This window comes from Embiotoca jacksoni, unplaced genomic scaffold (genome assembly GCF_022577435.1).
Source record: "Embiotoca jacksoni isolate LCO1_2020_lvr unplaced genomic scaffold, fEmbJac1.0.p SCAF_44, whole genome shotgun sequence".
Classification (NCBI taxonomy): domain Eukaryota; kingdom Metazoa; phylum Chordata; class Actinopteri; family Embiotocidae; genus Embiotoca; species Embiotoca jacksoni.
Window position 1 is genome coordinate 2,300,392 of NW_027185397.1, and position 27,651 is coordinate 2,328,042.

Genomic DNA, 27,651 nt, shown 5'->3' on the forward strand with positions numbered 1-27,651 from the left:
GAGAAAGTCTGAATCCAGAGAAGGACTGCGGGTCTCTGAGGTGCTCGGAACAATCTACCTGCTAATTACCTAAAACTGGTTCTGTTTTAAAGGCAAATATTGATGTCATTTAGTTGATCTGTTTGGTTAATAAATACGAATATGTCATGGTATAATTTTTTGAAAGCATCATTTTTTCCCCTTTTAGTGCCTAAAACTCCGGCACAGAACTTTACGTGGACATCTAGAGCTCAACTTTAGATGCGCAAACTAAAAGCATCACTGTAAAGACACCAGTCACTAAACACTTACACGATTATGAGAATGTTGGGTTGTTGCCTTTTCTTTTCTTTTTTTTAAACAATAGTGTAATAATTGCTCAAATCGACGTGTGGTCGTGTGTTGATCGTACTTCAGGTATTCGTACCAGTTCTTCGGCAGTGCAGCTCCGATCATGACCAACCCTCCCGTGGAGCTGCAGAGGAACATGACGGTGTCTCTGCCTCAGTCCTACTGCGCCTTCGATTTTGCGGCGCTGCCGCAGCAGCTACAGGACACCTTCCACAGGTACACACACACACACACACGCAGGTACACGCACACACTCACACACACACATGCAGGTACACGCTCACACACACACACGCAGGTACACGCACACACAAAAAACACTTTTATCTTCTGGCAAAATGGATGGTTTCTTTGTCTACATTCAGAGATGAGGGTTGCATTATGTTTCATATGAAACATTAGCAAATTGCTGACAGTGTTTTTAATCTTACAATATGTATTTTAAACCGGTAATAAATAAAAAAAATACTGCTACTTGTTTACAAATCTGCACACAATCTATACATCTGGCTGTAATAATTGTTTTATTATTTATAAATTAAAATTATACAATTTACAATTAACCAAATGTCTTTTATCGCCTACGTGCAATAATAATCAGTTTTTCTTTATTCAGAAATATTTATAATAACATTTCACTGTACAGGTCAAAGGTGTATTTCATTATTTTGTGTATAAAGCCTGTGTGTGTATTTATACTTTGGTCTTTATTATTATTTTTATTTTGTATTTTCCTAAAATATTTTCTTTTTATTCCATTCTATTTTTTATTGTGTGAGTGTTTGTAATTTCTCTCTTTTCCTACTTACATTCTTAACCTGCTGTGACGTCAACATTTCCCCACTGTGGGATTAATAAAGTCTCATCTTAATTATGTTTATTTTGGCAAAGAGGTCAAACTAGATACACTTATTAGCAAACTAATGGGACAGAAGCTTCTAAGGCTTTGAAGATGCTGCCCTAACTTTTGACCAGCTGGTGGGTGTAGTTGTGCCTCTCTGCATTCTGCACAGTTTCTGTCTCTGGGAACATTACCTTTGGAATTTGAGGATTTTTAAGGATATTTGTTTAAGTCCATATGTTGTTTTATTCAGTGATGAAACGTGTTTAATTCTTTGTTTTGCAGAGTTCCGCTGGTGGTGGAGGTTTGGCACCGAGACTCCACCAGCAGAGACCAGCTGATTGGACGAGCCTCCGTCCAGCTGTCTCACCTGTTGAGCTCCGAGAGGAGCAGATTCCTGGGATCAACGGGAGAGCAGAGCTCGAGACAAATCCACCAGAACCGAATCCCCGTGGTGCAAACGCACGGGTAGGGAAACCGCTCTGACCGACCGACCGCATGGTGCCGTGTCACTTCTGTCTTTAACAGCTGTGTTTTCATCCGTCAGTCCCGCTGACAAGGTGGCAGAGTTGAGCTACGTAGCAACGTTGGAGGATCTGGGGGTCGTGAAACCCAGAGAGGTCATCGTGTCAGACTCGTTACAGGTGAGACCGCCGGAGACGGTGAGGCATAGGGTTGCAGCAGGTATCACTGTATACCGTGGTATTAAAATTGATGGTTATCATGAGTAACTTTAGTCATCTTTAAAATGAACGTGAGGTTGTCCTCGAGGACGGATATCCAATTTGCATCAGTGTCGCCGATGGAGGGAAAACACCTTTAACATGTTAAGAATCCCTCGCAGATCAAAGTATGCTTCCGTTTATAACTTTAATGCCGAACAAAAATAACAACGCGTGTTCAAACGTCAATCATGAAATGCACTGTTGAAATCATTTTCCACATCCCATGTGCCAACACTGTCTTTGCCAGCTCGGAGTGTCGACATCAGTGTGAGTTTAAAGCACAGACGAATGCAACTTTATCAAACTGTCAACTTTTAAAATAATTGCTCAGAGCACTGCTGACGGCACTTCAAACAATGGAAGTGATAATAACAATAATAATAATTGAATACTGTCATATTGTGGTATTTTTGAGATGGTTATCATACTTTGAAAATATCATACCGTTGCAACCCTAATGCAAAATTAGTTGAGGTTAAAATTAGATATTACCTAAAGATGTCAACAGCAGCCTGAGTGTGGAGCTCAGTTCTTATTTGAGCCGTCTACACTTAGATTTTTAGGCCACAATCTACTCATTGGATAAAACGAATAAAATGGAATGACAGCTCAAATGAATAGCATCAAAAACACATTTTTAGACTGATAATTTCATAAAGTTTTTTTTGCATGGTTCTTGGTCAAACTTTGCATCCATTTTCTGAACTAGACATATTCCTTCCTGCAGCATCTTTCTGTGCAAATCATTTTTTTAAACAGATGTTCTCTGTGTAGTGTTTCCAGATATTCTGCCCTTTTAGTGATTTTCTTCTCTGAAATGTGTTGTATTTGATTGCTAGGTAGGTAGGTAGGTAGTTGGTAGTTACTTTATTAATCCCCAAGGGGAAATCTTTTTGCTACAGCAGCATTTATAGATACAGGAAAGCAGTAAAATCACAGTAAAAAATATTAAATATAAAAATGCACAGTATATACAATATATTGTTGTAAAATGTTGTATTTGATTGCTAACAACAATCTCCTGATTTAATCTCTCTGTGAAGCACTTTGTTTTTAAATGTGCTCCATAAATAAAGTGACGAGACATCATTTTATTCAGTTCTTTTGTTGCTGGTTTTCTTTCTTCTCATAAAAATTTTTTTGGAGTCTTCAACCACAACAGATTATCCTTTACCCTGACCCGAGGAAGATGTTGTACATCTGGGGCCTGGCATATTGGTTTAAAAAAAAAAAAAATAGCTGCCAAATCTTTGACATGTTTTTATCCTGGGACATCTCCAGAATGAACTTCCGGCGCCTGCACCGTCGTCTTCCCACCCTGCAGCTGCCGGCTCGTCCACCGCACCAACAGGACCCGCGGCCCCCAGAGACACCCTGGAGTACCGCACGGCGCTGGAGCTGGAGCTGTGGAAGGAGGAACAGGAGGATCTGTTTGATGATCAGGTAAACGCTCCTCCAAGACTCACTTAACTCTAGAAATAAGAAGAACAGCCACAAAAGTTCAATTTTTCTATATTAAGTAACGTAAAGTTTAGTATAATATGATCAGTTACGTTATATTTTATAAATCATCCCTGTGTCACATGGATTTATGTATAGCACACACAATGTTGAGTCATAGAAGTTTACTATTAGGGCTGTGTAGTATTGGCTAATTTCTTTTTTTTCCACGTACAGTAAATATGAACAATTAAACATGTTAATGTGTTTTTCTACTGTTGTGAAATGTAAATAATCTTAAGAGCACATCAACCAGCCAGATATGGAAAACATATCAACAAAATAACAGCGCAGGAGGTTGTTCACTGAAATGTTTCCTCCAATCTTTTTTTTTTTACCACTTTCACTGTCTCCTCGTGTCGACTAAATATTTCACGTTAAATAGAATAATTAAGATGAACTGTATGCATTTGTTTCAGTTGAGGAAGAAGGAGCTGAGCCACATGCAGGCTTTAGCGGAGGAGTGGAGGAGAAGAGACAGAGAGAGAGAAGCTCTGGTCAAGAAGAAGGTGGCGAGTGCACACAAATACACACTGAACAGACACATTACATTATACACTCAGGTCTGAATTTAAAGTCCCTCCTATTGTCTTATCCCCATCTGTGTTTCTGTTTGTAGGAGGTGGAGTATAACCTGTTGGAGGAGCAGCTTCAGAAGACTCTCTCTGACCTGGAGAAGAGAGAGAAGCAGCTGGCCGAGGCTGAGCTGGAGGTCAGATCCTCCTCTGAAACCTGACAAACTGCTGACATTATGTGCAGTATCTAAAGGTTTATAGCAACGTGATGCTGAATCAAAGCCCAACGTTTTGTCTTAGAAAACCTCTTTATATACATTTTCAAACATCACACAAGGCGTCCTATTAGATTATTGCACGATTTAATAATAGAGCCGTCATCTGTTACCTGTCAATACGAGGTATCAAATCCAGTATCCCTTCAAATCTGTAGGTTAGGTAACAACAGTTCGATTTAGCTCACAAGAAATCACCTCTCTCCTCAGACTCAGAGGCTGCAGCGGGAGCTGCGGGCCGAGCACGATCTGGGTCAGAGGGAGCTGCAGGAGAGCAGCAGGAGGCTGCAGCAGGACCGCGACCACCAGGTGGCGCTGGTGAGAGACAAAGTCCGACTGATGGAGGAGGAGCGAGGCCGGCTGCTGCAGCAGGTAGAGACACTTGTAGAGCTCCGTTGGAGTAACAGTGGGTTTTTATTTGCTCGAGATAATAAACCCTCCTTTTCTTCTATATTTTGTTGAGCAGATTGGAGACGCCGAGTCTCGGTATAAACAACTGGAGAAAGACTTTCAGCTCTACAGAGAGCAACAGAACATCAGACCTGAGTTCAGACTGCAGTCAGAAATCAACCTGCTGACTCTCGAAAAGGTAGGCAGCTAACAGGCAGAAATGTTGTTCCGAGCAAGAAAGATGACCTTTAGTATGATAAATACATAACATCAGATCACAGTTATAGATTAAACAAAAAGGTAGTTGGAATAATTACATGGGATCTGCAGGTCTTGAAATGACCTTAAAATAGTTTGAATTAGTTTCTTACTAAGTCATAGAGTATCTCACCAGCAGGGTTCTGATATCCCCTGATTCTGGACAATCTCCCCAACACAATATGAAAAGATATCTACTGCCAGCAGTTTATGCTGAGATGCATGTAAAAACATAACAATCACATCAGAAAAAATATATTGTTTCTTAAATGATGAATATATATTTTTCTTTAAGTAGTATCATATCAAATGATGAAAGATCTGGATAGCCTAGACTCTTCTGAAAAAACAACAAGATATAGCATGAATGGGGAGCTCTAATAATTACTAAAATAAGAACTTCAAAGTGAATGTAGTGAAATTACAAAGCCTAGTGTTCATCAGGTTAATCAATGTACTGCGTAGATGGATATTCCATCTCCAAGTTAAATATATTTAATGCATGGTCCTTAGTGTAATGGAATTTGTTAAAACAATAATCAGTGAGTTACTATTGAACTCTTTACCAGCCGGTAACTTTTCCTGCCTGACATGGCTGACTGGAATTCTGGCTTGTTGATTGTCAGCCTGATGCCTGCTCTGAACTGACACATGAAAAGGAAATCAGTTTGCAATGCCGCCACCAGAGGGAGTTAGCACACCACAGATTAACACAGGATTCAATATTTCCCAGCAATTAACACAGATTCAACATGAAATATCATTCTTTTTATTCAACCAAGCTGATAGGTCCACCGTTTGGCCAATTTGTAAAAAAAAAAAATTAGATTCTGGTTCTAGAATAAAGATTGTATGAGCATAGTGAACCGTGTGACATTTGACGTTTCAAAAAAATACACAATGGAGGTGTAATTACACTAAATTTTATTTTCATTGAATCACAAACTCATCCTTGTCCGGAATTTTTATCACATCAATATATATATATATATATATATATATATTCTACAATTCTGCCGTGGGGCTGATTGGTTCCAATTTAATGTTCTGCTTCTGGACCATACAGTGTATGAGCTTTGTGAGATTTGTGCTCGGCCATAAGTATATCTATTTGGAAAAAAAAACTTTGTTGGGCTCCTCCTAAACATTTTGTGTCGAACATCTCATGCAATTTCGATGTTGTCTGATGGAGCTACAGTGTTCAATCCAAAAAGGTCACTCGGCTATCAATATTTAAAGTCTTGTTTCTTACACTCAATTATCGAGATAGAAAATGTGTGCAATAATAACAGAAAATCTTTTGACTCGCTTTTGTCACTCTTAGTGAAAAAAACAGACTAGTTTGAAAAAGTGGGTTTTGCATATTTTTCAATTATATATATTATATATATATATATAAAAAAAATATATATATATATATTAATCATTAGTTAATATTAAAAAAATATATAAATACATGTGGAAATGGTCGTGGCATATACCAGCAGATGAAGCTCCATCAAAGGAACATGTGGATATAAAGCAGGTTTAGGACTTAGTCAAAAAAAGGATTTTACTTTTATTATAGTGCCCCCTAATGGCTGGCATGTGTCATTCCATTTTGGGGTTCACTATCTGCCTGTGGTTTTGGCCCCATCACCCAAAAATGATGATATTAATAAATATTCGGACAAAGACAATAATGTTGGTGATGGGACCCTAATTGGAAAAATTAAACCCAATAAGACAATAAAATAATAGAAGAAATAATAATAATAAACTATGGCAAAGGCGGGGTAAGCAAACAACAAAAAGACAAAAGTGGCAAATTAGTTGCAGCTTTGCAGTATGAATATTCAGCAAAACGAGCGCTTCCTTCACAACTTTTAAATGCAATAATAGAGTTTGTATATTTGTACATGTAAGGAATCCTTTATGATGTAATCAAAGGCAATAAATGTGCAGTCAAATAACCTTTCCCCAAAGGTGGAGGAACAGTCGTGATCTCAACAAAATAAATGTGATAATAATTCCAACCAGAAACGTTAAATAACTTATTATTATATAGGATTATTACTTTTTCTTGTATTTCTTTAGTAGCTTGTGTTTGGCTACCTTGAGGATGATCACACTAATGTCCAGAGCATTTCAAAATGTGTGATTGAATTTTTTTTTTTTGATGAAAGGTGGAGCTGGAGAGGAAGCTGGAGTCCACCACGAAGTCCAAGCTTCACTACAAGCAGCAGTGGGGGCGCGCCTTAAAGGAGCTGGCCCGGTTCAAACAGGTACCGGCTTTCATTGTCCTGCCAGACAACCTGCCGACCGCTATGTTCATCCACCTTCGTGTAACGATTCTGCATATATATCATGGAAGGAGCCGGCTCGTGGTCCTTCTGTCTGGGGGCTCTGATCCACTCGCTGCCAAAGTACCGTCACCTTCCCGCTGCTCCTCGGAACACACTTTGCAAACCGAGAATTTATTGTCTTTGTCAGACACCCGGTAGAACCGCCGGACGGATGAGGCCTTTTTTAGCTGGGTAACGAAATTGTCTCGCAAGTTGTGCATTGTGACCGAGTGGCTTTTTTTGATCTGCATCGGTTTAAAAAAAAAAGAAATACGTTTGTTTGGTTTAATTTTATTCTTTGCAACCCAGACCTGCTGCCGTCTGGTGTCCAACCCCAGAAACCAGGTCTGGAATGCAGCACAGCCATATTTGAACTGGCTGGGCAAAAGACAAATGTAGATTCTGACCCCTGCACCTTTTTGATGATTAATGTAATTCATTCGTATGAATTGCGTGTCGTTTTATGTTCGTTCAAATGTAATTATTAGAAAACGTGACTGCCCTTGCGGTTCATTCTGTCTGCCCGTCATTCGAGGTGCACGTGAAAGTGCGCCGCATTCCTGTTTCTGCACTGTTCTCATTGGACAATCACAGCAACCAGATGAAAGATAATATAAATTATATAAAAGCTTCATTTGTAAATTATGAACATGGGAAGGTTTTTTATATTAGTAAATCATAATTTTTGCATTATACCAAAGTTACATGTTGCAATGCCGAAAGCATGCTGGGTCTGATTTGCTAGCAAGCATGAATTTCTGGCTACATCAGAAAGATAAAAAAAAATAAAAAATTTGAAGTGCTGAAACAGCTGATTTTTACAGCACGCCTACAAGTGGCATTCAATTCATATCTGACCTGTTTTTGCTTTATCTGTCAGGTACATAACGCAACACTATTAGCTCCATGTCCACAATAAAAGACAAACATGCAGAAGGGGAGGAACCTACCAAATCTGCTTTCGTTCTTTCAAATAATCCAGCCATTAGAGATGGCAAGCAATTGGATTGTAAACTTCCATTCTGAATTCTTGAGTCTTGCATTTTGATTATCACCATCTTGTTTTTTTTGGAGCCAGAGGTGACCATATTTGGATAAACCAGGGAGGAGCTCGTGATCGATCTGAATCAACGTGATTTAGAACCCAAAGACACGACACCCATTCACTGACACGGGAAACTTGACTGCACCCCTGGCATGTCAATCAAACCAGTCACACCTCCAAAGATGACTCAAATATGTAATTATTTATGAAATCATTTCAGATGGATCACCATCTGATCAGAATGAGTAAATTTACTGAATGAACCCATAATGACTTCAAGAAAACATTTATGTACCTTTTATTAAATGAGAGAAGTTGAATAAGAGTCTACGGAGCCAAAGGTTTTTTTGGAGCCGGCACTCGGTGGTTTTGCACTGTAAGGCACGTCTGCATTTGCTCCACTTCACCTTTCAGGCCGTCCCTCTTTATATAGAGTCTATAAACAGACGTGCAATAGAACCTGTTATTAGCCACAGCAGTGCATTGCCTCATTTAAATTAAACACATCATAACGATGTAATCCATCTATCCAAGGAAACTTCACATTGTTTCTGTTACCAACAATCCAGGAAGTCATTCATTCAGGATGTTTTATTACAGATGATAAAGGGGTCATTCCATTTTTAGATAAGATTGTTATGGTTGCTTCTTTGATGCTGCTCGAGTTGTGTCTGCTGACTTATGTCTTTTTGTATTTTTCCCCAAATATTGGCTGAATTATCTTGCAGTTCCATGATAGTAACTGTATGTTTTCTAACTTAAAAAAAAATCTCAAATTAATAACTGAAAAGTTGTATTCGAACAGCAGTCTTAAGAAAACAACTGCACTATCATCTTTCTCCATATAGAAATGCAACTTAAATATTGATTTTTAAAACAAATAGTGAAAACAATTAGCTGCCTTTACTCACAACTTAGACGTACGTGTGCGTGTGTGTGTGTGTGTGTGTGTGTGTGTGTGTGTGTGTGTGTGCGCATGTGTGCGCGTGTGTATTAAAGAGAAAGAAAGGGGAATAAAGCGAGCCAAATATTTCAGATATTTTTTCAGCTCACACACATTTGTATTTCTCTTTGTTTAGACTCTTGCTAACGTAACACAACTAAATGCCAAACTATAATCCAAAGCATGATTTTAACATCACCCCCAAGGTGTAAAACTCAAGTTAGTCCTCACAAAGATAGACTAACATATACACACACACACACACACACACACACACACACACACACACACACACACACAAAACACAAAGTGTGGCTTTTGTCAGACTAATGTAAGCACACACAGGACTTATCTGACAAACTAATAACTGTTACTGACACTTACCAGCTGGAAAATAGCGTAAACATTTTCCCTCCCTCCTTCGCTCGCTCTCATTCTTTCTTTTTGCATCAACCTCTTTGTCTTTTCATTTACTGCAGTCACAGAAACATAAAGCTGCTTGGAGATGGTCTTTTAGCTTTCATCTCTAACATGCTTGACGCTCTTTTTGCTTTCTATGCTTAATGTTCAGTGCGCTGCACGTGATAACGCCACTCAGCAGAAGCACCACTTTTCTCCATTTAGGTAGGCTGAATGACTAATTACAAGATTTAAGATACGTGATATTCATCAAAGAAAAACAGTTAGTTTGAAATATCACTACAAATTGTATTATTTATAATCTTTTCTACCTATAAATCTGTCCAGGTTATTTTAGAACAGTGTTTGTAGAATAAACAGTAATTTATATTTTTTTTTTTGCGCACTCTTTGCTTTACTGTTTGACATACTACAGACATGCAGGTGTACATGAGACAATTGCTTTCAATTTCATTATTTATCATGAGGAGCATTTTTGTCAATGATCTGTACACGTCGCCGGGACTTCACCTATTGGTTTGTGAACTGACATTTTGAAGGCTCAAAATTGGCATTTTGTGTGTCACCATCTCGTTTTTTTTGGAGACAGAATTGACCGTATTTGGACGTGCTGGGGAGATGTGAGGGAGGGGTGGATCTGATGTGGAAACCCCGGCCGCTATGCCCGGCCACCCATACCGGAAACCTGACATGTCAATCAAACCAGGCAGGCCCTCAAACAAAGCTCTCTCTTTGAAATTGATTAATTATGGAATTAGGACACTGATCAGAAGGACCTAATTTTGGTAATGACTTGTGGAAAAAAAAAAAAAAACGTCATTGACTTGACTTTATATAATAAGATAAGTTGATGCTTTTTGAATGGGAGTTTCTTGGAGCCAGAAGTTTTTTTGGACCCAGCTCCTAGTGGCTCTCATTGGTATTGCACTTTAGGACACCTTGCATTGGCTCTTACAGTTATGGTGTGGACATATGGAGCGATAGGAGTGCCATAATAAAGAATACATCTGTAAACCAATAAGGAAATTAATGTAGAAATATAAATGGGAATGAATAAAGAAAATATAAAGAAAAATAACAAAGTTTAAAAGAGTATTGACATTGCTGTTTCCCATGTTGCTTTTGCTTTTTAATTTTTTGATTTATTCATATATTTATTCCCTTTATATTTCCACATTCATGTCCTTGTTCTTTTACAGATTTATTCCTTATTGTGGTACTCCATATGGACAGACATGGATGTAAACTATAACTTCACTAGTTGGCAGAGGCACATAAAAGTGAGATGTTAATTCTAGTTAGTATTTCCATCTATGTCGTCTTTCATTCTTTCCCTTTCTGTCTGATATTTCTTTTTATTTGTTTTTAATGGTCTTTTGCTTTTTCTTTACTTTGTTTGTTATTCTTCTTCCTTTAATTGTTCCTTCTTTTGTTTGTTTTTCCACTTCCACAATCATTTATTTTTGCTTTTAACTCCCTTGTCCCTGCCTCATGTTCGTCTGTGTCCTTTGTTTGGTTTTTCTTTTCCTTTCCTGTCTTTTTTTTTTTTCTTTCTCTTGTTTTTCCTCCCAGTCTCGCCGCCCTTGTCCCTCCTCCTTCCCCTCTCTGTCACATCATTATAAAGAAAAATACAGAGTGAGTTATGCGGCTCTGAAGGGGTTCGGCCCTGAGTGTTCCCCCCTCCTCGCGATTACGTTGAGCAATAAGCTAGTGAAATGCTAACTATTCAGATGTAACACTCTCGCTTTCTATAAAACATCAGGCCTGTGTTTACACAACCATTTATCTTGGTGCTTGGCCGTTTTTAAAAAAAGAGCTTGTTTGATTTTTCTCGGCCTCTCCCGGACTATTTATTCACTCCTCTCAGCGCCTCACATGGCATGCTGTTTAGCTTAAGTTGGATCATAAAAATTCTTGTCCGAGCAATAATGTGCTTTTCAACCCAGGAGGTGAAGGCGACTGGAGATTTAATACCCAGACAGGCCTGAGGTATTAGATCAGAGTCAGCCTCGGTCTTTTTTGAATTGAAAATATTGTGACAAGGAGCTTAAGTTGTTTTTGTCAAAGCAAAAATATTGGGACAGGAGGATTAAGGTATTGAGGTCCCGAGCTAAATTTGGTATTTTTAAAGGATAAGTAGAAGATTAGTTATTTTAAGTTGGCTTTTTAGAAAACTTATTGTAGTGGGATTGAGGGATAAACTGAAATTTCATGAAACCCCAATAGAAACATGAGCATTAAAACAAAAGCCTAATTTTCCCAAAAAGAAACCCCTGCAAGAAGTTCATGCTGTCCTGACGTGACAGTGAAAGATAGTTGATAAACTGATGTCAATATCCATCTGAATTTCTCTGAAAAAGAAATACTAATTCAGATCCGTCATGACCTTGAGCTGCCATATGTTGTAGAGCTGCTCGGTATTCAGGAACTATTCATTTATGCTGCACGTTGGTTAAAATGCATTGTTTCCTATAGTTTTCAACTGCAATGAAAATTTCTTTGATCTGACTTTCACATTAATATTGGGAGTCAAAAAATGTAAGAATGATGCACTCATCACATCGGATTATAATATTAGGACCAACCATCAACCATCAGTGACGTCATCGTTGGTTTGTGAACGTTATGAATCCTCCAGTTCAGATTCTGTCCGTCACCATCTTGCTAGTTCGGAGCGGTTTGGAGCAGGAAGTGACCATATTTGGACGAGCTGGGGGAGGAGCCAGCGGTGGACCTGATTGGAAACCTGATGATACTATGTCCCACCCACCAATAGCTCTAACCTGACTGCACCACAGGCCTGTCAATCAAACAAACATGCCTGCTTAAGCTTATTTTGAGGTTGGACGGCCAGAAAACGTATAAGCAGGAGTGACTTTAGCTAACAACACCGAAATAACTGGTGGAGACATTTTATTGACTGAGAATTTTATGGGACCCTTGAATGGGAGTCTATGGAGATTTTGAAGCCGACCTCTAGTGGCACTCGGTGGTATTGAAGCTTAAGGCACTTCTGCATCTGCCTCATTTTACAGGCCCGGAAGCTACGAACACTTAGAATATAGTCTATGCTGAGTACACCAGACTACAATCTGAGCAAGGATTCAACATCAATGTTGTGATCCACTGCAGTTTCTGATGAAAGATTTTAGGTCTATACTGTGTAGAGTCCCACTTTTAAACCAGGCCTCCATTTCCACCAATTTGTAGTGAAACTGTAATGGCTCGCTGATCATTTGAAACGAATGCAAAATATTCCGATACACAAATCTTGAGTTGTCTTTTTCACAAGTAGCTGCGGAGCGGCTACTGCACCTACACTTACTTCCATTCTACAGGTTGTCTGTGTCCAGTATCTCCAATATACCTACAGCTCCTACTCTAGCTTCACTACCTGCAGTGCCCTAGGAAAACAAGAACTATAACATTTTCTGAATTTTGCCATACACTCTTTACCATAGTATAAATTCTTGTGACATATCTAGTCTATCGTGTCTTTCCTGCAGAAATGAAACAGAAAATCTTTTAAGCAGCCAAGATTTACAGCCGTCACAGATGAGCTCAAAAAGAAAGTGTGAAAAATGCTATCTGGAGAGTGCGAGTCTGAGATTTATAGACCAAATATACTAATATGTGTTTTACTTATTACTTTATTTCATTTTTCACTTATACCAGAGAAAAGGCTTCAGTGGCGAGGGCTCTCTTCTGCTTGGACCAAACAGAAACAGAACCAATGTCAACATTTTTTTTTTTTTTTTTTTTTTTTTTTTTTTAATCTTCCAAGACTTTTCTCAAAAACAGCTGTTGGACATCCATACTGATCAGTTGCTGTGTTTGGACCACTTCACCTCCATCGTATCTTGGTTATGGTGTTAATGTGATCCTGTTGCTGGGTTCAGTTTCTCGGAGGTTGTCCAGACTAAAAGTGTCTGTCATGATGCCGCAAGTCTGTTTGTATTAAACTGTCTGTCAAACAGCAGTTGTAACATGTCATCTGAAGGAATTTTAGTGTCACCGGTCTCAGTGGAGACTGTCTGATGGTTCCCACTGGTCAAACCTAGACTATCATGCAGCCCCAGTGTCAAGGGTGTTGTTTTCAGACTGAGGGGTCAGAGAGTTTGATACATTTTCTGGAGCAAGCGAGGGATTTTAAGAAATATTATGCAGCGCATGATTTATTTTCCAGACAGTCGCTACATTGGATGGTTTTTAGTCCAACTGGAGTAAATTTATAAATAAATATAAAGCCAAACACATGTTTTCTTATGGGTCCACTGGGAACCTGCCTCCAATACAAACTGCAAACAGTTTGATTGGAAAAGAGACTGTTCAGGTCTTGAGAAATTCTAACTACAGAGCAAAGATTACTGGAATATTCAAGGTCTAAACATATGTTAGAGTTGTAGACCTGGGTATGGAAACTGGCTGTATGTTTGGGGACAATAATTTGTAAATTTTCTTTGATAAGTGTTGAAAGATTTGCTTTTTTCACGAAAGCCTTTTTTTTTATAACGAAATGCTAAACATTTAGGAAAATACGACTTTAAATAGACCAAAAATGTTATCAATAATTTAAGAAAATAATCAACAGCTTTATTGATAATGGAAAAAAATATTACTTGCAGCCCAGTTGTCAAGTTGAGAGGACATAAATCCTGATTTAAATACAGAGTTTGACAACATTTTTAACTGTTATATTATATGAATTTGTTATTATATAACTATTCTATTTCTCATGTGGTTGCTTGTGTTCAGAATTTAACATATAGTTATAGCGCTTCACAATATATATTATTTCATCCCCACCAGCATCTATTTGCGGTCTGGCATGAACACAGTGTTCCTAAACCGTGAAACACTGCAGATATAACAGTGCTGCAGGGTAGTTCAACTCATTGTGGTGCTGATTTGATCGTCCCGGTGCTGCTGAAGCTCTAATAGTGTTAGGGTGAAGGGTTTGGATTAATCTTACTAAGTTAGTACATGGCATTATTCCGGCTACTCATAATGGTATCAGCAGCTTTTTCACTTAAACTGTATTGGCTGGATTTTCAAGACGAAATATACCTTGAACAGTTTAAAGTCCATTTCAACCATGACCATTTCAACATCAATTAATGTGTCAATTTTAAACAATTTTAAAAGTTAAATTAACAAATTGGCTTTATCAAATCCAAGGTGGTATCTTTGAATTACTTGAATTTATCGGAACAACAGTCTAGAACCCAAAGATATTCAATTTGCAATTAAATAAAACAGTGAAAACAGCACTTTTAGAAACTGCAACAAAACAATGTGAGGCATTTTAGCTTGTAAATTACTTTGTAAATACCTTTAAATTGAATAGTTAATTATGAAACGTATCCTTTTGACCCCCCCCCCCCCCCCCTCCCCGAACAAAACTCACAAACCTTCATTTGACCGGAGAAAAGTTTGTCCACATGTTCAATTAAATTCAATCCAATTTTATTTATATAATGCCAAATCACAACACAGGTTATTTCATGGCACTTAACACATTAAAGTCCTTACAGCAAGATTTTACAATATTATACAGAGAAACCAACAATTCAACAATTCCCACATAAGCTAGGAGGAAAAAACTCCTCTTTAAGCGACAAAAACCTCCAGCAGAGTCATGTGAGTGACGGAATGAAAATGTGGAGACAGATCAGGGTTGTCCCTCGGTCTCTGGAGTGCTTAGGTGCTGCGGTAGCAGTTGTGGGTGGTGGGGAGTTATTTGACCAGAGAAACATGCATTTTCACACAATTGTATTATTGCAATATTTATTTTATAATCACAAAACATTATAAAACAAAGCTTACGGTGAATGAATTTTCTTATCTTCCAAGTATCCTGTACACACACCACGCTGCTACGTTCACACAGCTATAGTTCTGACTTCATACTCTGCTTCAGTGTCCAGTTGCGAGCTTCACCGTCAGACACGCTTTTACTCTCTCTCGCTCTCTCATTGGGCTCAGGCGGTGTGAAAAAGCACTTGGGCGTCATGCCCAAGTGTTATAATGGTAGGTGGTAACACTGACAGCGGCATGGCACCTCTGAGAGTGGAGGTAAGTAATGAAGGGAGGACGAAGGGGAAGGAAAAGTCATTCTCGGGTCATCCATCCCATAAATCAGCCCCCCTGACTGTCGCGAACCCGCAACTTTCCCGCCTGCACTGCTCTCTGAGCTCAAAAACCATTTCAGTTATGGAGGTCGAGGGCTGGACTTCACTCTTTTGGTGCGCGATCTCTCGTATGGTCTGATCCTTTCATTTGTTTTTGCCCTTTTAAAATATTTAAATGTTACCCAAATAACGATCAGTTGATTTGATTGTTCTTCGGCTCGTCATCAATACCCACATGGATACGTGGGTTAACACGGACGGGCCTGTCGTGCAAACATATTTTGAAAGAGACATCTGTAAAACTGAAACCTCCAACTACAAATAGGTTAAATTCTGTTCTTTCTATTTTGACTTTTAATTTAGTCAGGATTTATTAAGGATTTTTTAAAATTTGATTCATACTTGGATCTACAAAAGAAAATGTCATGCCGTGACCTAAACTCAACAGAAAATTGGCCATCTTGAATTTCGCATATGTTGTACTTTAACAAACTCCTTTATTAGACTCACTTGAAATTTGGTCTGAGCAAATTTTAAAACCTTTGTGGCAAAATTTGTTAAAAGCTTTTGTTTTCGTGCAACGGCGTTGATGTTGCCGTCATTTTTGCGGAGTTTCGATCAAATTTGAACTTCCATTGAAGGGGCGTGGCCATGGTGGTGCTGTGAATTTTTATGTTTCGCCATGACACAGGAAGTTGTTGTACAGCGTCCAGAATGCTTTAAAACTCAAAACCTGGCACATGTCAGAAATGGCAAAAATTTCAATTTTATGTGGGTGTCAGGATTGGGGGTTGAAAATGGCCTAATACAACCCCCTACAGCGTTTCAACAAAGTAGCCCTCTTAGTGCATTCCACCTGCATGTATGAAACACAGAGGACACATTAAAAAAAAAAAAAAAAAGACCTAAACCCAACTTAAAACAAGCCATTTTGACTTTACTGTACAACTTTTGAACAGTTTTGGTCATTTCCACATGTACTTTAAAACTCCTCCAATAGAATTTATCGGACCAACTTAAAATCTGGCTCATTGGTGAACTTCCAAAATCACAGTTTGCATCCAACTTCTGTTTAGCCTGTTATTACTAAATAAGAGACTGTTACTGTGAAGTTTCTGTGTTTATATGGTTTATATTCAGTGTGATGGAGGGCGGTGACTGGAGTGAGCAGGGGATTCGTAGTGGAGATACACTCAACGTTTTGACTTTTGTGAGTATCCCATCTGGGCCCAGATGTGGCCCAGATGTGGCCACAAAATGGCCCCAAACCATGTTGCTACCGCCACCATGTTTCACAGAGGGGCTAAAGGTTCATATGCTGGAATTCAGTGGGTTTTTTTTTTTTTTCATTTCTCCAAACATGTTTTTCATGTAAACCATAAAGTTCTGTTTGTGTTCTTTAGCAAACTGCAGATGGGAAACAGTTTTCTGCTTGGAGAGCTGTGGCTTTCTCCTTGCAGCCCTTACCATCATACACACCATTGTTGTTCAGTGTTCTCCTGACAAGGGACTCATGAACATTAACATTAGAGAGCCCTTTAGTTGCCTAGAAGTTACCCTGGGTTCCTTTGTGACATCGTGGACCGTCGGCCTTTCTGTTGGAGCGACCTTGGCTGGTCCGATACATGTGGGGAGGACGGTAACAATGGCCTTTAATTTCCACCATTTATACACGATCTGTCTGACTGTGGATTGGTGGAGTCCAAAGATAGTAAATCTTTTCCTAGGCTGATCACTAACAACTCTTTTTATGAGGTCCTCAGAAATATACTGTGTTTGTGCCATTACACATTTCCACAAATGTGTTGTGAAGCTCAGACTTTGATAGAACCTTCTTCTCTACATAAAACACAGCTAATCCTAGAGTTTCGCATACTTTTGCCAATCGCAGATATGTAATATTGGATCATTTTTCTTCCGAAACAAATGTCCAAGTATATTAGTCTCATTTATTCAATTGGTTCTCTTGATCTAATTTTAGGAATTGTATGAAAATCTGATGATGTTTTTGGTCATTAATGCGGAAATACAGAAAATTCTAAAACTTTTAAACACCACTGTAGATATGTTTTTGAAAATTCATTTTTAAGATAGCTCCGTTTGTAAGGTGACCAGTTCTTGTACGTTCTCAACAGAATCTGTGCACTTTTACTTTTATTGTGTCATCTACGGCTGCATGGAGATTCACACCACGACTGGAAAATATTTTCCTCAAGAGTCCTGACTTTTAGTAGCTTCTCTCTTTGGCCCCCTTGTTTCTCCTCTTCCCCCCGTCGAGGCCTCTGGTTTCAACCCGTCCTGAATTGTTTCAGGACTCGGCCTCAGACTGTCCTTTCCAGTGGACACTAGAGAAAATGTTTAGCCTGTTTGTTTTTCTAGTAATTATCCTTAAAACCGCCTGTAATACTGACTGCTAATGGTCCACAGAGATCTTCGCCTGTGTCAACACACAGCGGTGTGTGTGAATGATGTGGTCACAAGAGATTGTGTGTGTGTGTGTGTGTGTGTGTGACTGTGTGGTTTTGAGGAGTTGATCAGGCGTGTGAAAAAGGAAAGCTTTCTAATGTGTTATGTGAAAATGTTCGTTTTCCCATCCAGAATCAGCCGGCTGCTGGTTCTGCTCCGTATCACCAGAACACCCAGACGGGTACCGCTAGAGGACGGCTCCAAAAAGGGCTGGTTTCCGTAGACCCGTTCAACTTCTCTCATCAAATATAAGGTTCCCGTATGTCATTCACTAAATTCACTCTTCCAGATTAGTGTTCATGGCCTTCCATCTGAAAATAATCCCGCCGTTAATTACAAATTACAAAGGGGGGGGGGTTGATTGACAGGCCTGTGGTGCAGTCAGGTTACGTAGTATTGTCGGGTTTCTGATTAGATGGCGTCAGATCCACCGCTCGCTCCTCTCCAGCTCACCCACATATGGTCACTACCGACTCCAAACCGCTCAGGACCAGCAAAATGGCAGCAGCCAGCTTCATTACGGCCGTTCACAAACCAACAGGTGACGTCACCGCTGGTTGCCACTCGGTAAGGACTCGCTGTAAAGCCAGTTCCGTGTTCGCCACGTTCCGTCACGGCTGTCGTTAGCGTCAACGCTGTATACCGGCAGCGTCCCAGAAGCGGCTCCTCTGAAGAGCTCAGCCGGGCAGGAAATGTCTTGAGAAAACAAATTAAAATTCCCTGAAAATGTTCAAAATAAATTGTGCGAACACCCAGTTGTAAAAAAAAAATTGCACTTCTTCATCGCCTAACCCCAATAAATGCATTCTTCTCCTGCTACAGACACGGTATGTGATATAGCAAAAAACACAAAATGGACAAAAAAGAAGCCATTTAACAACGTTAAAGACTCGTCGTAGTGGAATATGCGGGTCACGCTGTATTCTGTCAGCGGGCCGGTCGTCAGTGTATCTGACTGCAGCCGTATTACTTTGTTAAAGGAAGTCCTTGCTTCTTTGTGTATACTACATTAAACCGTGAGTTTAGTTTTCCTCTACCTTCTTTCAACTTTCCGACTAATTCTCTTGATCCCTTTCACGCTGTTATTATTCAGCCTCGGGGAGATTCTACCACTTGACCTGTTTTTAACCTTTAATGGAGCAACGGTATTTAAAGCTAATGACAAAGCTATTATTGAAGTGTTCCACTATGTCATTTGAAGAGCAGTCACGGCTCAAAAGATATCATAATATCACAGAACTTTGCTTCAGCCCTTTCATTAAGGATTCTCGTATGAACCAGAATGTCCCTTTTTATTTTTAGGTATGGTTACGATGACATAAAAAAAAATACATAGTGACGCTTAGAAATAGGTAATTCACATACTGAAACGTTCCATGTTCAACCCTCTTGTTATCACTGAGTCCAGAGTGTTAAATGTTGATACCAAGTGAGATTAACTCTGAGAGTTCCTGCAAAAATAAATGGTGAATACTTTAGTGGCCAATATACATCTGTGATGATGAATCCTCTTCACTTTTCTTTAAGCTCAAGGCCAAGATATTCAAATGTTATAAATTGACTTGATGTCAATGTCATTGCAACACAGTGTTTTGTATGAAATGTATAGTTAGGACAAACCTCTATCAGTGCTGCTTCACCAGTAGTTCTGTTAAGCCTTGTTTTCAACTAGAAACATACAAATTTGTATCATTTATCATATCCTTAACCAAAAAAGATTTACTGGCCAAGAATCTGACATTTAAAAAACAGCTCATTTCAATTGGATGGATTCCAAGACAGGAGAGGAGGCTGGTTATGGCTGAGCTTTGACAATTTTAAGATTACTGAGACAAGGACCAGATGGTCTTTGATTGCTATAATGTTTGTGACCGTGCCACCGGCTGTTTAAGATCACCGATATGTTGGAAGAAGTGGCTTTTTGTTGGTCTTGAGTTGTGATGTTTCCGTTTGTCGCGGTTTCAACAAGGTAGAAATTCAATTGAGGTGAGCCTTAGAGGTCTGTTCTTGTTCTCTGGTGCGGTGTGTGTGTGTGTGTGTGTGTGTGTGTGTGTGTGTGTGTGTGTATATATATATAGAGATAGATGGATGAATGGATGAATGGATGTGTATGCCTACACGCAGAAATAAATGAAAACGCCTGTAAATATTTGTAAAAATGTCCGGCTCTGAGCGAGCAGACTCAGCCAAGGTTGGTTCTGAGGGCCGTCTTGGGAAGTTTTGCGCTGCAGGCCCAGGCAGCTGAGAGAAATACGACTTGCAGGCATTTTTATGAAGTTTTCTTTCTATTATCGACTGTGTTTCTGTCAGTGTCCGTGTGAATTCTCTCAATGTCCCGCAGAATGTTTCTCAGGGAGGTTTTATGACAACACGAAACCAGACAAATTTATCATCACACTGCGCTCTGCGTAATTAGGAAAAACAGTTACTTGGCATCTCGGCACATACATTTAAGCTCTGGGGACTGAAGTTTATTTTTAAATATTCTCAGTTCAGATCGGATCGGTTGACTGATGCTCGGTGCAGAAGGACTTTGAGACTCAACTTTCTGATGTCAAACATGTTTGAAAAGTCTGAAGTCTCTATACTCAGTAAGAAAATGTATAAAGAACTCAGCTTTATGGTTTGTCTATTTTGTTTTGTGTTGTGAGCAGCGGGAGCAGGAGACGGCCATGACGCGCCTTAAGAAGCAGCAGGCCGAACTTGAGGCCATGAGACTGCGTTACCTAGCAACGGAGGAGAGGGAGGCGGTCCGACAGGACAGGCAAGAGCTGGACACCATCAAGAACGAACTCAACAGGTGAGGATTGATATGATGCTGTCCGTCGGACTATTCAGACCAAGCAGCGACCGGTTTCGGGAGGTTAACTGCAGTGACGTTAAAGTCGAGCGTTTATTTTTTTTTTCTAGATGTAGCTGCAGCAGTGGTGGAATTTCGTACGGATTTGGCGCAAACCAAGCGGTTTAAGCTGCTACAGTAGTTTCACAGTTAACCTGAGGATCTACGCCGAGTAGGATATAACGGCTGCAAGCGATTCTTTATGGAGCGCACCGTGACCAATATATTAATGTGGTGAATGTTCGGGTCTGGGAACACCACGCTAGGTTTTGATACCAGAATACTCTATCCTCTGCAGTACTACTATAATAGAGTATTTACAATGTCCCTACCCTACTGGAGTAATACGTGATTTTTAGTTTTCCTTGTAGCTGTGTGTCGTCCTGTGGGGTGCATGCAATTCTCAGCGGGGGGGCAAAACTCGACATGACACTGGCACATCAACTTTGGACAACAGAAAGGGAACGCTTGTCTTTCATTAAATGCAGCAGCTTCATCTAATCTAATACTGAATATAAAAATAGTCATATTAAGTTACATGTCCACTTTTATTAATTATAACCCTTGAACAAGTATTTATCTGTATGTTTTCTCTTTCTTTCCGTCTTTGACTTCCTTCCACTGTCTTTATTTTCCTTACTTGCCCATAGATTCACTTGGTGTCTGTTTGTTTCAATCCACTCTAGCATATATAAAGTACTTCATTATATGCGCAGTATTTTAAAACTCTTATTGTTGTGGAAATGGTATTATCCTGTTTTTGTAACAGGTTAAAACAGAAGGAAAACCTGTTAGGCCCCGCTCCCTCCGTATCTGACCCCGCCCCATCCGTATCTGACCCCGCCCCTGGTCAGAGTCTGAATGAGAGCACGGACGAACACCTGAGCCGCCTGCTGGAGGAGAGAGACACACTGCTGAGGACCGGAGTTTACACCCACGAGGACCGAATCATCGCCGAGCTCAGCAGACAAATACAGGAAGCCATGAGTAACCGAGGGAAGCTCTGACGGCTGCCGCAGCCATCCAATCAGAGACCGACTCACACCTGAGGTACCACGTTTCTTTAGCAGAACTTTATCACTCTTTTCAAGTACTGCAAAAATGAAATACAACAAAGTCATGACATGTTTATGTTACAAATTCGGAAAATGAACCTTAAGGAACCTACAGACGGGCATTGCATTCCAAAAATGGAATAAAAATATATTTGTTTTATATTTAAACATTTATGTCCTGATATTGATCTAAATGAGCAATATGACATGAATTGACATTTTAATATTAACAACATTTTAATTTCAATAAAGAAACAACGTCCATCTGGGTTTTTCCGCCTGAACTTAATAAATATTGAGAAAGGAGCTTCTCATTTTAAGTAAAATATCTTGAAAATATGGGATGGTTTAACTCTCAGACCCAAATATCATATTTCTGACATATTTTTTCATTAATAAGTGGTATTAAGTCATAAAGAGAAACACCTGCTTTTGGAGGGTAAAGGCTTTGTGCTTGTTTGGAAGCACATTTTGTTCAGTACTCATCTCAGACATTAACGCCTTTATGTCAAATGATTATAGGAGGCCAAAGGAGCAACTAATCATTAGTTTTATTATTGATGCATCTAAATACAACTTTTTATGGCAGATAAAAGTAAAATATGAATAATTTCCCACAGAAAAGGGTGACACCTTCATTTGTTCTGGTTTATCTCACCGACCATCCAAACTCTAAAGAACTTTCCGTGTATAATCACGTGTGACAAACAAAAACATTCAATCTTGACATTTATTTGACTTTTAGTTAAAAAAAAAAAAAAAAAAAATCGTACAATAATTTGATTATGAATATGATCCATTATATGTCGAGGGACTTATTGTCGCAGCCCTAGAGATGTTTTTGAGTCTTCCATTTGGTAAAAGTACCCTGTGGAGTGGAACAAACTAACAAACAGAAGTTATGTTTACATGAGAGCTACTTTGACAAAATGAAAGTGTCCGAGGGCTTCTCATTTTATGGGGAACATTTATTCACGTAGCTGAGCTCCATCCAAAGCAGCAGATCTTCCCTAAATGCCTACTGCAGTGCACACGTTTAGTGTTTTACCAAACTGGTTTAAAAAGTGTCAAATAAAGCATTCTAATATTAGATTTAACTCGGAAATGGTAGTGTTTTCTCTTCGATTCTGACCCCCTGCTCCTCCTGAAATAAACACGTCTAGGTCAAAACCAAGTATATAACTGGACCTTGTGTGAAACTGGAGGGCTTTTAAATTGAAAAGTCGCCACGTTCAGCTTATCTGCGTTGTAAGTTTGATCTCGCTCACTCAGTGACAGACTCTCGCTTTTTAGTTCCGGCCCAGTTGTTGAAGTCCAGCAAGAAATATTGTATTCATGTCAATTATCTCATTTATGAGCACCCGTTCCTTGCTGTGTTTTGCAGGATCGTTGCAGGTTGCGTTACAGTCCTCTGATCTCTGTGTGTCACTCAGGCTGGAGCAGACAGGGGAAGGACAGCGAGGGGAGACCGTCCACTCGTTAACTGATCGCGTCAATAGCCTCATTTTCTCAGACATGTTTGGGAAACATTATTTTTTTCGAACCTTCAGCGAGCTACTCAGGATCGAGCTACTGATACCTCGCGAGCGACGGGTTGGAGACCCCCGGTTTACATCCGTGTTAATACTCTTCTTGGCTCATTACCGCCACCTGTGGATCAGAGAAAAACAGTGACACCGATGGAAGCACTTTGCTGCATCAAAACAGGGACTCCCAGATAGAAAAACTGCTTTATAGCCTTATTCAGAACATATTTAGCTTAGCTTAGAAGACTGGAAGAATAGAGAAACAGCTAGCCGGGCTCTGAAAACACACTTTATGTCTTGATTGTTTCATCTGTACAAACAGAAAAATGAAAAGAGTGATTTTAGGTAGGCAGCATGGCATGCTCCTTCTGTTTATTGGCCAATAAAACATACGACATACAACATATAAATCAGTGAGCTTTAGAACTGTTGTTCTCGAACATGTCCCCTGTGCTAAGCTAACTGTAGCTCTGAGCTGAACACAGACGTGAGATTGATCAGTGTATTTCCTAAATACTGAACTATTCCTTTAACTTGTTTAGAGCATTAAAACTGATCAAATATAGTTAAAGATCAATGAACACGCCAACCGAGCGTTTTAACCTCTGATTTTCAGACATTGAAGCACCAACAGTTTTTGTTAAATCAAACTAAGAATTACTGATTAAGTTGGATATTTTTTTTTTTTTTTTTTTTTTTTTTTTTAAAGAGTTCTTTATTTCTGTCCCGAAGGAGATTTAAAATGGAATGTCTTACACTTTCTTTCTTAAACATGTGAATAATCTTCCCAAAAATGATAATTTCACATTTTTAAGTTTGTCTTCATACAGAACTCGTATGAAGTTTTTGTAAGTTTTCCGTCTGTTCGTACCGGCTGTGATCTTTCCCAACACATTGACACTTGAAATGATGGAGAATGAACTCTGAGGTCCACATTCTGTGTTCTGGTGAAGCTTCAACAGCGTCTGTTACACACACACAAAAAAAACTCTTTTTGAAATGTTTTTATTTGCAGTTGGTACACAGAGGAGGAATAATTTACGGTGACCAAAAACTTTGTCAATGTATATCTGGTCATGTGATTCTAAGTTGAGCGTAGCTGAGTGTGAGTGGTTCGTGTGTTTTGATGGTGACCTGCCCTCTGTGACTCTGCATGATAAAGTAGGTATTGATAATGCATAGATCCTGAAATAGATACTTAGAGGGAAGAAAATGAGCTGTTACGGAAATAGGTCACCAATCATGTAAATCATCTCCATGTTCAGTCGTTAATGGACTAAAACTCCCAAAATTCAGCTCACTGGCCCTTTAAAGGTGAAAGTGTGAAAGATAATTGAGCCTGAAATAAATGTATCATTTTAAGTTATCAAAGAATCTGATGAGTTTGTGTTGAGCACTGAAGAGGGTTTTGTTTTTCCAGACAGCAGGTGGCGCTGCAGCCTCAGAAAAGTCTCTGAACACTCCTGCAGACAGACATTAATTTATTTTTTGATCATCAGCAGATATAACTTCTTTGTGTTTTTCTGGAATAAATTATTTTGGGATAAAAGCTGCTGTGTTTAATATGTATTTTGTTATTTTGTAAAATATTGTTCATGCTTTATTAAAGATATGAGATCTGTTAATACAAATATAGATCTTTTCTGATCCATGTTTTCTCTTTTCTTTGGTTCATTTTGCAGATACACATATAATTAAATTTATCATATTTACAGGTAAGTACAGATGTGAAGTGATTAAATACTGAATTAACAGCTCAGACAATGAGCTTTTTATTTCATTTCACCAACAGCTGAAAATTTTCCATTTAGATAATAAAAGCACAACAAACTTAGATATTTTTTTTTTTAATCCTGATGAAATCTGTTTTGATCACAAGCAACTTTATATAAATCAAATCTTCTGTGTTTGTAGTAATTTAGGTGGGTCTGTCTGTGTGTGTGTGTGTGTGTGTGTCTGTTTGTCTGTCTGTCTGTGTGTGTGTGTGTCTGTCTGCCTGTTTGTCTGTGTGTGTGTGTCTGTCTGTCTGTTTGTCTGTGTGTGTGTGTCTGTCTGTCTGTGTATTAAGACTGCTCATGCTGTGCACCAACCTAACCTTCATGAATACATATTCCAAGTTACATCATCAGCACCTGAGTTTATACATGTTTGTGTGACCACTATAAACTTTAAACTTTATATGTATATTCACGTATCAACACAAAACCTTATGTCCCAGTAACTCTTTCAAAAGCCTCCACTTGTTTCCAAGGAGTGGACAGAGTCTTTAACTGTCAGGCTCCTCCCCCTGTGGAGCGAACTCCCAGTTTGGGTTTTTCTTGTTGTTCTTGATACTGTTCTTTTCTCGCCCGCCTCTTGAGTCTGCTTCTGTCGCAGGTTTCTTTCTCCTGGAACGGAGTTTTTACCCCACTTCACAAGCAGCATTATTCTAATTGTTCCCTAACGTATTGTTTATTATTGTATTTTTCAATCAATTTCTTCAAAAGTAGGTTTTTTTTTATGTACTCTACTTTTCTTTTGAATCTATTATTTTCATTTTATACTTTAAAAGTCACCTAGTTTTGTTTTTGTTATTTGCATTACTCTCCCAGTCCATATTTACCATCCTTTGTGTTTGTCAGAGATGCATTTGACTTGTATGAAAGATGATATATAATAAGGTTTGTTCATCCTTTTAATCCAACATTTACATTTTCAACTATGTCAGACAGCCAATGTCGGTCTTACATTTATCTAATTCTGTCCTGACACTTAGATTTGTTGGCTTTTTAATAAATAAATAAAACTAAATCACAGTAAAAAAAAAAATTATATTCCAATGCTATACACTTTTTTTTACTTGAATTGTTGACTTTTACTTTTGAAAAATGTAAATATACTTGTGTACGACTGCTCTCCTATTGAGATTTGATCAGCTGGTCATTTATTGTCAAATTAGGAACCATCTTATAAAAAAATTCTGATCAGATGAACATTCTGGTCGGATCAGTTTCACCGACAACTCTACACACACAGCTGATTAAAGACACAAACGCACACTTTTATACTTGCATGGATAATAGGGAGAGTTTTATGAAGTAAAACAACATTTCCGAAAAGGTTTAATCCAATTAAAGGTACGCAGGCAAAACCATCTCACCTCAACATCTGTTTAGCAGTTGTTGATCATATCGGCTGATCTTCATCAGCACTTTATAAGAACCGCTCATCCCTGTTGAATCCTGAAGGTTAAAACTGAAAACAACAGTCATACATGTTTAACAGAAACACACATACTCCTCAGAAAATCCCCCAGACGTTACTACACACCATCTTTAAAAACACGCACGTACGCCGTTCATGCTGTCGGCTGCAGCTTGTTGAACTGACAGAGTGTGTTATCAGTGTCACATATACAGCAGGCCTGTTCCTGATTGATCTGTGCTGTGTGGCTGCGTTCCCGAACTGCACACCACTAATCTAATTTGTTTTCAGGTTTAAGTGGGTCCGTTACTGAGCTCACCGAAGGCCGATGCCACAGACTGGAGGCAGTGGAAAAGACTTCGTAGATTAAGAATGAGGACTTCCCATAAAAGTGACATAAATATAGTGGGAAAAAAATGACGAGCTTGAATTTAGAAAAGTAACAACTCTTAAACCTGCAGTAACAGATTGTTTGTCCACACGGAGACCGCAGAAACAAATACTGACTACAATATGATATCTTTTAAGGTGATATGGTGAATTTTGTATGATTAAACAGTCTACACTTATACAGCACCTTTTTACCTTAGCTGTCTACAAGGCATTCAAAGTTTTGCTTACTTGCGTTGCTAATATCTGGCTTCACTCTTTTTTTTTTTTCACCAATCACTGTTGAGTACGTTTTTGACACAAGGTTTTTGATGGTCAGTCAGACAATACATTTAGACATCAAGAAACCATAGAGACTTTTCATAGTAGTCTGACATTGATTTATTAATCAGGAAAATAATGGGATATTGATAATAAAAATAATTGTAAATTGCAGACCTAATAATCTGTGATTTAAACTGACACTGTTCCTTAAAATGTAAAACAACCTCCCCT

General features: G+C 38.9%; 1 protein-coding gene across 1 annotated transcript in view; it reads left to right on the forward strand.

Moving 5' to 3' along the window:
• Nucleotides 1–25,200, forward strand: part of cep120 (centrosomal protein 120) — a 35,978-nt gene extending 10,778 nt beyond the window's left edge. Inside the window, exons 10-20 of the mRNA XM_069169364.1 lie at nt 397–546; nt 1,457–1,639; nt 1,719–1,815; nt 3,178–3,339; nt 3,816–3,905; nt 4,016–4,108; nt 4,397–4,558; nt 4,653–4,775; nt 7,000–7,098; nt 20,818–20,963; nt 21,772–25,200. Coding sequence (XP_069025465.1) covers nt 397–546; nt 1,457–1,639; nt 1,719–1,815; nt 3,178–3,339; nt 3,816–3,905; nt 4,016–4,108; nt 4,397–4,558; nt 4,653–4,775; nt 7,000–7,098; nt 20,818–20,963; nt 21,772–22,009 — 1,543 coding nt within the window. The 3' untranslated portion in view covers nt 22,010–25,200. The remainder of the gene's footprint in view (nt 1–396; nt 547–1,456; nt 1,640–1,718; nt 1,816–3,177; nt 3,340–3,815; nt 3,906–4,015; nt 4,109–4,396; nt 4,559–4,652; nt 4,776–6,999; nt 7,099–20,817; nt 20,964–21,771) is intronic.
• Nucleotides 25,201–27,651: the final 2,451 nt, after the last annotated feature.